At 41.8% G+C, this 13,474-nt stretch overlaps 1 protein-coding gene across 3 annotated transcripts in view; it reads left to right on the top strand.

Moving 5' to 3' along the window:
- RFX1 (regulatory factor X1) overlaps positions 1–13,474 on the top strand; it is a 1,726,663-nt gene that overhangs the window by 1,339,299 nt on the left and 373,890 nt on the right. For all 3 annotated transcript variants that reach the window (XM_044057089.1, XM_044057092.1, XM_044057093.1), the window contains exons 14-15: positions 8,720–8,829; positions 9,502–9,653. In XM_044057089.1, coding sequence (XP_043913024.1) covers positions 8,720–8,829; positions 9,502–9,653 — 262 coding nt within the window. The remainder of the gene's footprint in view (positions 1–8,719; positions 8,830–9,501; positions 9,654–13,474) is intronic.

Raw genomic sequence — 13,474 nt, 5'->3', positions numbered from 1 at the left:
CCAGCACGTAAAAATCTACTGCCAATCATTAGCGGACCGGAGTTCTGCTGTGGCGACCCCTAACTGGGAAAAGCCGAAAGACACAAACATTCTAATCCAAAGCCTGCTACACATTTTGAGGCTGTCTATTTTATCACACTGATTGAAGACACCGTGTCATTCAAACCAGGTTAATTGTTGGCATTTAACCTTATCTGCTAGAATAATTCTTTGTACTGCAATACATTTTCAAAGTCACCACTTCTTAAATTATAATTACCCTTATCTACAGCAAAGAAATTATATTTTTTAAAATCGGCACATACAGTAGAGTGCCTAGAGCAGTAAGACTTTTCTTTACATTATACAGATATTTATATATTCTATCAGCCTCCTCTTCATTTTACCAATATAGAAGGCTGGACAAGAAATGTACATTGCTAGGTGTACAACTGTGGTGTTACAATTACACAGCCCAGCACTAATTATTCAGTAATATCCCTCAGCACTTACACATGGGCCATCATTAATGTATCTGCAAAATTTACAACAACCCCACTTAGACATTTTTTACCTGTAACAGTCACCTGCATCTTTTACGTTACCTCTTTCTAAATATTAAGATTTTTACCCCTAGTAAAAATTAGTTGGTGCTGATTACCCAATTTCACCTTTAATTCTTGAGTAAATGTCAATTTCCAATCCATTCTAAGTATATTCACTATCTTAGATGCATCTTTATTTTTGAAAATAACCATACCCCCACTTTGTAAGAATCCCCTTTTTTTCTTTAATTGCACTAGGGGATATCACTACCCCTACCGAAAGTGGCACAAAATTTTGTATGCCTCCCTTCTGATATTTCACTTTTCTCTTCATTAAGTAAAGAAAAAGGATAACTTCTTTCCAAAAACTTACCAATTAAGTTTTAATATCTAAGAAAAATACCTTACCATCATTAATTAAGCTCAACAGTCACACCGTTTGCCCTTTCACTATATTTCTTTTTTGAAAAAGGGGGTGACGGTTTCTTTCTGAAAAGGGATTGATACAAGCCTTTTTTGCTTCACCCTTTCCTTCAAAAGGGTTTACATCTAGGTACTTTATTTTCTCAGAATTGTGCGAAAACGTACATTTATAAAATTCTGTGGTACTGCTCAAATTATTAACAAATTCCATTAAAATATTTGCATTTCCTTTCCACAAAATAAGGATGCCATCTAAAAATCTAGAATATGCGTATACATTTTCAAACATTGGTGTACTAAACAAATTTTGCTTTTCCCATTCTGCCAAAACCAAGTTTACATATATACATGTTTTGCCCTAAATTGCCACCCTTACTGTTTGATGGACATATTCTCCCTGAAAGAAAACAGTTATGTTTTTAGTACAATATCTATGAATTCATACAGAAGCAAGACTTTTTGTTGTCATGGTGTTTAGCATCGCTTAACACACTTACAAAATATTCCAATCCAATGTTGTGTAGAATGACAGAAAGAAAATAAGTTAACCACATCAGTAGTAACAAATAATGTATCATCTCTAAACGTAAGGTTATTTAGCCTCCCAAATAAATGCCATGAATAAGCTAACCACATCAGTAGTAACAAATAATGTATCATCTCTGAATGTAAGGTTATTTAGCCTCCCATATAAATGCCATGAATCACGCAGCACATGTTCCTTTTCCTTTAAAATGCACTAACGTTAGATATCAATAAAAGCAACAAAATTTTTAGATAAATGCGCTGCGACTGTCGATCTCATAGGGTGATATCTTTCTGGATTTTTGGAATCACCAATATTGAAGGAATTGCAGGTTTATTAACCATAACAAATTTGTATATTTCATCTGTTTACCATATCTGTTAACAATCAGTCATTGCTTAGAAAGTGCTGACCACATTGTTAGATACCTTTTCATAAGTGTTTACATCGTTTAAAATATCTTACACTTTACAAGACTACTCAACATGATCTGTAATAACAACCCCCACTCCTTTATCAGGTTTTAGAACCATTTCATTGTTGTTGTCCATAAGGTCTTTTAGTAACATTCGTTCATGCCCAGTAAGATGGTCAATCCTTGGGACATTCTTTCGACACATAGATCTCATCTGTTCATTACAAAATCTTTGAAATACAGACTCCATTGGATGTGGAGGGCACATATATACTTTTTCTGCAGAATTTTTTGCTTTTCATAACCACACTTCCTTGCACTAAATATTGACTTGAAGAGCCAAAGAATGCATGAAACATCATGGAATTTGTAACCATATCAGTCCTTTCTTGGTGTCTACCCTTACTTCCTGAGTTATCAGTCGAGGTGCCTGTCAGATGCTTCCAGGCTGGGATTTGAAACACAGTTACTGTACTGGTTGACACAGGGGGATGTGGTCTTGTTAACACTGAATTTTCACATAAGTGTGTTTAAGATGAGGGCAGTTCAGTCTCCAGTCATTGCAGGACGTTTTCCCAGTTGTTTGTTGGTCAGTGTGGACAACTTTCCACTGTCATCCTTCATCAACAGATGTAGTACGACTTGGTCTCATCTACTTTGCCAGGAGCCCAGAGTTCTTTGGTATCAGCCATTAGCCTGTACCTACCCTTTGCCATTCACCATATTCCAAGTGGGGGCATTGGCAGGTGAGGCCCCTGTAATTTTGAGTGGAAAATAAAACATGAAGTGCTGTAAGTCCATTCTGAGGAAGTTTGACATGGTTCCAGAAATGGATCTGTTCACAAGTCCATTCACTGCAAACTTACTGCAGTTCTGATCACAAGGACCAAGTTGTGGGGTGCTGGGCTCAGATGTATTGTTCTTACAGTAAGGTGGGAAGTTCATCTGTACTTCCCTGACCCCCCCCCCCACACACACACACACTTATTTGTCAAGGTCTCCAGATGTGACAGAGCAAGGAGAGGAGGTGTTAAAATTCTGATACCAGCATATTGAACTTGTCAGTATTTTTTTTCTTGCTACATCAAATGGCTCAAAGTCTGTTTTTCTCCTCTTGTGATTAGGCAGACAGTCCTTTCTATACAATTGAATTAAACAAAAGGACACAAAGTCTTATCCTTTGGGTAGAGAAGTGATGCCATTTTGGTTTTGGGCATAGACATGGCCATTCTTCATTTAACAGTTCACATCTGTGGGGAGGTCAACACTTGGTTGCTGAGAAGTGATGCTATTTTGGTTTTGGGCATAGACATGGCCATCTTTCATTTAACAGTTCACATGTCTGGGGAAGTGAACTCCTGGTGGCTTAGAAATTATGCCATTTTGGTTTTGGCCATAGACATGGCCATCCTTCATTTAACAGTTCACATGTCTGAGAAGGTGAACACCTGGTGGCTGCCAAGTGATGCCATTTTGGTTTTGGGCATAGACATGGCCATCCTTCATTTAACAGTTCACATGCTTGGGGAGGTGAACACCTGGTGGCTGCTCAAACAGGCCCAAAGTTGTCTGCTGGAGCTTCTAGTTCAGAGAATATGTATGGTCAGGAGCTTTCCTATAAAGTGGATAATTTTGCTGATTAACCTTTTTGCCATCTAGGAGAATGTGGTCCTTCCTCTCTTTTGCTTGTTTCAGCAGAGAGACGGTGGAAACATTGAGTGTGTTTTTATCCCTTAGCATGGCAGTTTCATGGAGCACCTTTTTACTTTTTCTTACTGATCTATGTCTTGTTACAAAATTCACGGAAGAAAGGTGGCAGTGTAATTCTCTCTGCCACTTATCAGCAGCAAAGTAAACCCTGCCAGTCCTAACCAGGGATGCCCCTGTAGGTGGAGAGAGAATCTGCCCACCTCAATGCCTGGCAGTTGATGTAAAGCCCCTTTTTCCAGTAGACTTGACGTTGGGAGTTTCTTAAGTGACTGTGGCTGCCAGGAAGCCTGTCTGACATAACTGTACCTGCAGGTGGAAAATATTCTGTATTTGAACAGAATGGTTCCCTTTTCATGTACGGGTCAGTCAGTGTATCTGACTGTCAGTTAACTCAGGCACATGTACTATCTGGGCTTCTTTAAATACACAGTAAAGTTGAATGTGTCACCATTCCTGTGAATGTTAGTTTTAAGGTGGTTGAGTCTGGGCCTCATTAGTTCCACAGTAAAGTTGAATGTGTCACCATTCCTGTGAATGTTGGCTTTATGGGTGTTGAATCTGGGCCTCATTAATTCCAAAGTAAAGTTGAATGTGTCACCATTCCTGTGAATGTTGGTTTTATGGGCACTGAATCTGGGCTTCATTAATTCCACAGTAAAGTTGAATGTGTTGGGTTCCTGTCAGTGTTGACTTTATGGGGGGTGAAGGACTGGCCAGCACCAGCTGCGTCAGCAGTTCCTTAAAGGACTGCTGCATATCTATATTTATTTCAGGACTCTGTCCTTCCATAGGACTTGAACTTCATGGTTCTCAGGCTAGCCTGTTCACCATTTAGCTTGCTAGCTCTACAGTGTTGAAGTTTATTTATTGGAAAGCATTTGGAGCATTTCTCCCCGGGCCTCCGCTGAAAACAGGATCTGTGGAACCTAGTCGGACTTTCCCGGTCAACAAATGTTAAATAAATAAAAAAAATAAATAAAATCATTTTTTTCCTTTGGGCATCATCTCCCTGCAGAGCATCTCATAGTTAAGTACCTTACATGTTGTCCTGTCATATCTTTTCCAGGGTCGTATCTGTCAGGTTAAACATACCTTTCCTCCCTGTGGTGGTTTTGGAAATGTTTCTGAACCACTCCATCATCTTCCTGGTTTTCGTTGTGTTAGTAGAAGCTAGGGGTTAAAGGACCGCTTTATACCCTAGACAACTAGTAACAGTGGAAGTGCTACCTGAGGGAGACCATGAGCTTAAGAAGACAGAGCAGCTGTTTGTTTCCTTTGCTCCAGAGAGTAGTTGCCAAGCAGACTGTTTCCAAATGGTTTGCCGTTTGTATCTTCATTTGCTGTCAGCCATCAATCCACTGACATATAGCATGAACAAAGCCCACTACACTACGGAATAGTGGCTGCCTCAGTTGTTTGCTTCAGGAATGTGTGTGTTGTGGACATTTGTGCCATGTTCAGTGGATTCTTGGAACAAACCTTCATATGTTATTGCATCAGCCGCAGCTCATTGACTGAGGACACATTTTGTAATTATTGGACCAGGCCTCAGCCATGTGGACTATGCCTTGAGGCAGTCCTGTGGTTCCTTCCACTGCAGTGGTACTACTTGGGATTCAGCCCAGTGACCCATTAGGGAGGGTCTTCAATGTTAGATAGTTGTATTTTATAAGGGGGTCTTTGAGAAGTTCCTTCTTGATGAGTCAGGCGTATCCTCCTAATATTGTCCTGTAGAGGAATGTTTTTTTTTAATCGATCACTGTTGTTAGAATTCCCTTTAGGTAAGGTAGGTGTATGTTCTTATCTCAGTTGTTTAATGATTTGTTGTCAAATTTGCATTGTTGTTTTGTGTTGTACAGGAGGATGCTTGCTAGTGACAGGGGGGCAGACTGGTGGGCTCTTTGATGAGCCTGCTTATGTAACAGTATGTATCATCCAAGTGCACAGGCACTCCCAGGAGTGAGATTTTCGCCATAAGATGCCAGATTCTAGACAGTAAAAAGTAATACACAGCCAAAGATATCTCACAGATTAACTGTTACAGTAAGACATGTCTCTTATTGGTGAAGGTACCAGCTGTAACTGTAGAACATTAACAGCTTCCCAGTCGGCATGATAAGTATCCTCCAACTTTGGACTTTTGAACTTCATTTTTTATTGGTTTTAAATGATTCCTAACTTCTAATATTATCCCTGGTTTCTTATCTTGTCAGTTTTAGCAGGAAAGAATTTAAGAGGTGAGTGGTCTTCTTGCCCACTTAGGAATAGTCTTCACAGATTTTAATGAAAGGAGGTTTGAGGAGCCACCACTATGGCAAGGGGATCATTTGTAAAAGAAAAAACTGTCTGTCTGAACTTTCAAAGCAGTGGAGTTACAGGGGGAACTGGTTTGAGCAACCTTTCTGAAAAACATTTCACTTTGTGGAAGTTTATGTTAAGTATTTAAGCAATGAGATCTATTTTGCTTGTACTAATTGTACTGAGTCTATGGTTAAGAACATTTCACAAGTCATTGCATATCCCTAGGCGAAACACTGCATTCCTCTGTGTATCCCAGGAGAGAACACTGCATTCTTCTGTGTATCCCAGGAGGGAACAGTGCATTCCTCTGTGTATCCCAGGAGGGAACACCGCATTTCTCTGTCTACCTTAGGAAGGAACACCACAGTCTTCTGTGTACCCCAGGACAGAGCATCACGGCCTTCTGTGTACCCCAGGAAGGAACAACGTATTCTTCTGTGTACTCCAGAAGGGAGCAATGCAGTCTTCTGTGTACATCAAGGAGCATTGCAGTCTTCTGTGTACCTCAGGAGGGAACACCGCACTCTTCTATGTAACTCAGGAGTGAACACCTCATTATTCTGTGTACCCCAGTAGGGAACACCTCGGTCTTCTGTGTACCCCTGGAGGGAGAACCACAGTCTTCTGTATACCCCAGGAGGGAGAACTGCAGTCTTCTGTGTACCTCAAGAGGGAGCACCACAGTATTCTGTGTACCCCAGAAGGGAACACCGCACTCTTCTATGTAACTCAGGAGTGAACACCTCATTCTTCTGTGTACCCCAGTAGGGAACACCTCAGTCTTCTGTGTACCCCAGGAGGGAACACCTCAGTCTTCTATGTAACCCAGGAGAGAGCACCGCAGTCTTCTTTGTACCACAGGAGGGAACACCACAGTCTTCCGTGTAGCCCAGGTGGGAACACTGCAGTCCTCTGTGTGCCCCAGGTGGGAACACCGCAGCCCTCTATGTGCCCCAGGTGGGAACACCGCAGTCTTCTGTGTACCCCAGGTGGGAACACCACAGTCTTCTGTGTACCCCAGGTGGGAACAATGTATTCTTCTGTGTACCCCAGAAGGGAGCAATGCAGTCTTCTGTGTACATCAAGAAGGAGCACCGCAGTCTTCTGTGTACCGCAGGAGGGAACACCACAGTCTTCTATGTAACTCAGTAGGGAACACCTCATTCTTCTGTGTACCCCAGTAGGGAACACCTCTGTCTTCTGTGTACCCCTGGAGGGGGAACCACAGTCTTCTGTATACCCCAGGAGGGAGAACTGCAATCTTCTGCGTACCTCAAGAGGGAGCACCACAGTCTTCTGTGTACCCCAGAAGGGGACACTGCACTCTTCTATGTAACTCAGGAGTGAACACCTCATTCTTCTGTGTACCCCAGTAGGGAACACTTCAGTCTTCTGTGTACCCCAGGAGGGAGAACCGCAGTCTTCTGTTTACCCCAAGAGGGAGCACCACAGTCTTCTGTGTACCCCAGGAGGGAACACCTCAGTTTTCTATGTAACCCAGGAGGGAGCACCTCAGTCTTCTTTGTACCACAGGAGGGAACACCACAGCCTTCCGTGTAGCCCAGGTGGGAACACCGCAGTCTTACATGTCCCCCAGGTTGGAACACTGCAGTGTTCTGTGTACCCCAGGTGGGAACACCGCAGCCCTCTGTGTACGCCAGGTGGGAACACCGCAGCCCTCTGTGTACCCCAGGTGGGAACACTGCAGTCCTCTGTGTGCCGCAGGTGGGTACACTGCAGTCTTCTGTGTACCCCAGGTGGGAACACCACAGTCTTCTGTGTACCCCAGGTGGGAACACTGCAGTCTTCTATGTACCCCAGGTGGGAACACCGCAGTCTTCTGTGTACCCTAGGTGGGAACACCGCAGTCTTCTGTGTACCCTAGGTGGGAACACCGCAGTCTTCTGTGTACCCCAGGTGGGAACACCGCAATCTTCTGTGTACCCCAGGAGGGAGCACTGCAGTCTTTTGCGTACCCGAGGAGGGAGCACCCCAGTCTTCTGTGTACCTCAACAGGGAGGGCTGCAATCTTCTGTATACATCATAAGGGAGTACCGCAGTCTTCTGTGTAGCTCAAGAAGGAACACCGCAGACTTCTATGCCCATGAGCAGGTTTGGAAGTGACCTTAGAATGCTGTGAGGAGGCATTGACATTAGGCTTCACTTGCTGGCAAGTCTTGCAGTTCATTTGAACAGTCTCGTCCTCAGCAAAGCTGCAGTGGTCAGTGCAGAGTCTGCTGTGGCAAATCCAACATTGGTGAGAGGATGTAAAGCTACCTGGAGCTACTAGCATGCAAACTGAATCCAGGAGCATTTCACACATTCTTTGGTGTGGTTAGGACAGACCACCATCTACATTTTTACCGTAGAACACAGAAAGAAAAGTAATTTAGAACATCAGATGTGGTAAATATTGGAGATGATACATAAGATAAATGATGTCAAGCTGAAGGAAGACTGTGTCTTTGCCATATGATAACATGTATGTGTTAATTAGTAATGATAAACAACATGTTAAAATGATAACATGTATTTGTTAATTAGTAAAGATAAGCAACATGTTAAAGTGATAACATGTATGTGTTAATTAGTAATGATAAATAACATGTATTTGTTAATTAGTAATGATAAGCAACATGTTAAAGTGATAACATGTATGTGTTAATTAGTAATGATAAATAACACGTATGTGTTAATTAGTAATGATAAACAACATGTTAAAATATGTCCGTATCATTAAAGTATTTTTCTATTAAATTGGTAATACAGTGGAGTCAAATGACTGAATGATAATGCTTTAATCTTCTCATCCCTTTTCAGGCAATTGTTGATGTGATGGTAAATTTGCAGTTCACATTGGTGGAAACGCTGTGGAAGACATTTTGGAGATTCAACATGAATCAGCCAAGTGAAACAAACCCTTTGGCAGTGTAAGTGATCAACAGCTCTGCTCTAGTAGTGAAATAATGCATATGTACAACAGTTAACCTGTCACAAAGGCCTGCTTTTGTTTATGGCTTTAGTCCAGTAGCAGGCATGCCTAGGGTTCCATTGTTCGCCTGTAACTGGAACAGCTGATCGTTTTTATCTTGGATATCTGAACTCTTTTTTGTGTGCCCTTTGCCCGGTCAGAGTTTAGGCTGGCGGTAGCAGAGTAAGTAACAGCTCTTGTTAACTTTTTTGTTCGTGCTGATAATGGATCCTGCTTTGGGTGAAGGTGCAGGAGACTACGGGGACTTACAGCTTTGAATATGATTATTGTTCTAGAGCTCTTAGTGTCAGAGCTTAGCAGAGTGATTCTAAAAGTGACACACTCAGCAGTCATGCACAAACTGGATCATATCTTTTGCAAATTCTCCACCAGCTTTTGTTTTTTCTACACTCTAAAAGAAAGAAAGAAGCTGTACAGATACTTGAGGCTTAAAGGACTGATGCAGAATGTATAGAGATTTCATTTTGTGATACCTTATCCGTCAGTCAGAGCATCATTGAACTAGTTTCTTATAGGCCTTTTGGACAAGAGCTACAAATAACTATGTATGTTTCTGTACACGAAGAAGTGCCTGTAAGAGTTACAAATCACTGTTTGCATTTATTTCTAGGCATGATGAAGCAGAGAAACGGCTACCCAAGGCCTGTCTAGTGGTTTTGTCAAAGTATGATCCTGTGTTAAAATGGACAAAAGACTGTGATAATATGCTGTATCAGGGCCTGGTAGAAATTCTCATACCTGACGTGCTTCGACCGATTCCCAGTAAGTACTATGTATGGAGACATTTTCTTTAGAATTTGAATTCATTCATACTAAAGTTAATTCATTAAGTATTTTTCTGCTTGGTGATTATGTATTGAAATCAAGTTATTGTTTGCTGAGAAACACAGCATTTGGTTGGAAGTGGACTTGAGTGATTGGAGGGCCATTTAGTATGGAAGTAGTAGAATATCAGACAGATGCTCACCTTTCATAAGAGAAGACAGCAGACAGTAACAATTCAGCTGCCTACATTATTTTTTGAGGGGAATAAGAGGAGATGGTGGATCATTCAGGCAGGCAGCTGTCATTTCTTGGGTAGACATTTTTATTTATTTATTCTTTTGTTGACTGGGTTAATTCCACTGGCTATTAACACCTTGTTAGGTGATACCTGAGGTGGTATTTGTACTACTAGGCAAAATTTGGTTAGGGTTTAGGGAACTTCTCTTAATCTTTTCGGTAGGTGCCATGAGATCTCTTACATCCACCTGAAGTACTACCAACTTAAGTAACTGGACCTCGATGGAAGGATGACACACTAAGGAGTACTGTACTGCAGTATCAGTAATAGAGTTACCTTGTGTTGGAATAAAACCCACAGTCTTCTGCACTTGAGGTGAGAGCGCTTCCTGCTGCACCACTGACACTAACATGCAGGTGAGTGGAGCTTTCCAAGGAGAAGGACAGGAAAATAATAAAAATAAGAGCTGGCAGCTGCAGCTACTGTTTGGTGCAGGAAGAGATGATGCAGTCATCGGCAGCCATGCTTTTGTGGATGGGAGATCTAAACCTTTGTGCTAAAAGTGCCTTTTCTGTGGTGACAGTTCAATGACCGTCTTTCCTGGGATAGGAGTAGAGGTGAGAGTAGAGGATTTTATGTTTAGGGTCCCTCTACAATGGGTAACATCTGGTATCTCCTTCCTAAGATCCCCTCCTCAACATAGTTGTTGAGAGATGTCTTGTCTCCTACATTCAAGACATGCATATATACACGTGTGTGTGTGTGTTTATACAGTGTGTATGTATTTTGTGCATTAGTATGTGTGTAACTATGCATGTGTATATACATTTGTGTGTGTGTGTGCGTATTTAACCCTGTGGTGGTTTCCACGGACCAGCTCACTTATCTGATACAAGCATCAAACATGGCTGTCTTTCCTGTTCATTTTTTTGTACTGCACTACCTGCAGTGCAACGTCATTCTTCTGTTTTCACTACAACCTCTCTTTCACTGGGGACTTTGGTAGAAGAAACAAAATGGAAATGTGCTGCTTCTGTTCCTACTGTACAGCCCTTCAATCTGCCCTTCCTTCCATTTGCTTTTCAGTACTCTTTTTCTCAGTTTGGGGCTTTACAAAGTAAGAGCCTTTCGTTAAAACAGTGGGTGTAAGGCAGGAGCTAGTGTAGGAAGTGATGCCAGTCATCATGTATACCTGGGGCAGTTTTTTTTAAACAATTTTACTGTTGTTCCAAAAAAAAAACGCATATTTATAGATGTATACAACTTTCTTTTTTTAGCATATTTCTTAGTGCATCAGCTAAATTCTATAACCGATTCTGTTGTATTTCAACCGTTCAGTATTGTCCTCAGGGCAGATCTGTATTATGTGTTTAGAAGCATTCCGTCCTCTTTCCAGACCTTTTCATTGCGCTGTCTTGTGGACTGCTGCTTACATACATCGTATCTTTAGTCATCTCTAGACAGAAAGTAAAGTTGAATATCTCCATACTAATGTCTTAACTACCTGTCTCAGTGTTTATATGTCTTTTGTATGCATTTGCTCCCACCTGCAGGTTTTGTTTTTTCTCGAACTCATTAACCCCGAGTACCTTCTCATGGCGCCTCTGTGCTTAACACCGAGCATGCCATGAGAAGATACTAAATGCAAGCTGTTACCCCCGACTGCCTTCTACCAGCGCACTTAACTTTTCAGTCATATTTTAGCTCCATTGTTGAAAATTAAGCTGAGAAAGTAACTGAACTTTGTCAGTTACTTTGTCAGCTTAAGTTTCAGCATGGAGTTACGTGGTGTTCAAATTTGAGTTTACCAAGAAAATCGGCTTGCAAGTCCGTACTTTTTCCAGCATTCATGACAAGTGGTGGCAGCCAATGGGAGTCTTGAAATGCCAGTTGCTTAACACCTTCACCCCTGAAAATGATATCACAAATTGAAGAAACAACCTTTCGTGCTGATATGCTCGGACTCTTGCATTTTACAAACATCCAGAAACCATCACAGCCAAAACATCCAGAAATAAGTCACAGCCAAAATTTTTCAAAAAGTCCTCCTCGTACGACTGACAAGACTGTCATCAACCGTAAGATTACTAAAAAAACTGAATTGTTTGTCGTGCACTTAAAGATGAAATCTAAACAGTTACTTACCCACAAGTGTCACATGTTATGTTTCTAACACTTAGCACTCAACAGACTGAGACCTTTCAAGAGCACAGACACCTGGAACTACTCAACATATAAAATTAGTCCAAAGGAAACATTTAGCTAAAACAAACTCATGCCAACAGAATGCCAGTATGTTATAGCCAAGCAGTTACATTATGGATGTATGGGTGCATCAAAACATGTGTGCTCCAGCACCAGTCAGGTGTTATGAACAAGGATCTATAGCAATTGTTTGATGCAGATTACAATGAAAACTGATAAAGAGAAACACAAAAGCTGGAATGCAGAGGGTTTTACCCAACAAAACCATTAAACAAATAAAATAATAATAATCTAAGACAGAGTTTTTGCAGGAAGGAATGCAAGAAAAAGTGGGAAATAGAAAAGGCGATCCAAGCAAAGAAGGAATTCTGGTTAGCTAAGAAAGAGGCTAAGAGAGCAGTCAAAATAGGAAAGAACAAGGCATCAGAGGCACTCTACCATCGTCTGGAAAGTGTCTGAGCAGATGGCGTAAAGAAACTGTTAGGTGCAATTCAAAGACAGAAAGATAGATAGTTATCCGTCACCCTTCATAAGGATTGCCAGCAACAACGTGCCAGCAAAGGGCAAGTAGAAGAAGTACTTCCAGCAATTTGTGAATGAAGAAAATCCCACAGACGCTTTGCAGCATGTTAAAGAGGAAGAAGAGCCCCCCCCCCCCCGTGAAGAAGTAAGAACAGTACAAAGGAAAATGAGTCAGGGAAAGCAGCAGGGTCGGATGAGGGCACCGCAGATATGAACAAGATGTTAGGTTAGTTGAGGAATGGCTCCTGGGAGGATATGTAGAAGCAGTATGGAGATTAGAGAGTGTCCCACACAACTGGAGGGTAAGTATGCTCATGCCAATGTACAAGAACAAAGGAGAGATTCACAACTGTGGGCAGTATAGAGGTATCAAATATCTCTCAGACTGCATGAATGTGCTGTATAGAGTGACTGGTAAATGAAGAATAGTAGAAAGTAAGATGGGAGATGAGCAGTTCAGATTCAGGTCAGAATGCAGCACAACTGACGTAATGTTTGCAGTGAGGCAGATTGTGGGGTCAGAATGCAGCACAACTGACGCAATGTTTGCAGTGAGGCAGATTGTGGGGTCAGAATGCAGCACAACTGACCTAATGTTTGCAGTGAGGCAGATTGTGGGGTCAGAATGCAGCACAACTGACCTAATGTTTGCAGTGAGGCAGATTGTGGGGTCAGAATGCAGCACAACTGACCTAATGTTTGCAGTGAGGCAGGTTGTGGAGAAGAAGCAGGATAGGATGGAAGAGTCCGCCTGGGCATTGCTACATTTGAAGAAAACATATGACAAGTCCCAAGATAGTTCTGTGATGGTTCAGAGTCCTGGAAACATTGGTATAATTAGTGCAGGCCCTGT

The sequence above is a fragment of the Protopterus annectens genome, chromosome 15.part0 (genome assembly GCF_019279795.1).
Source record: "Protopterus annectens isolate FY-2018-M chromosome 15.part0, PAN1.0, whole genome shotgun sequence".
In the NCBI taxonomy this organism is placed as follows: Eukaryota; Metazoa; Chordata; order Ceratodontiformes; family Protopteridae; genus Protopterus; species Protopterus annectens.
This window is presented reverse-complemented; position numbering and strand designations above follow the sequence as displayed.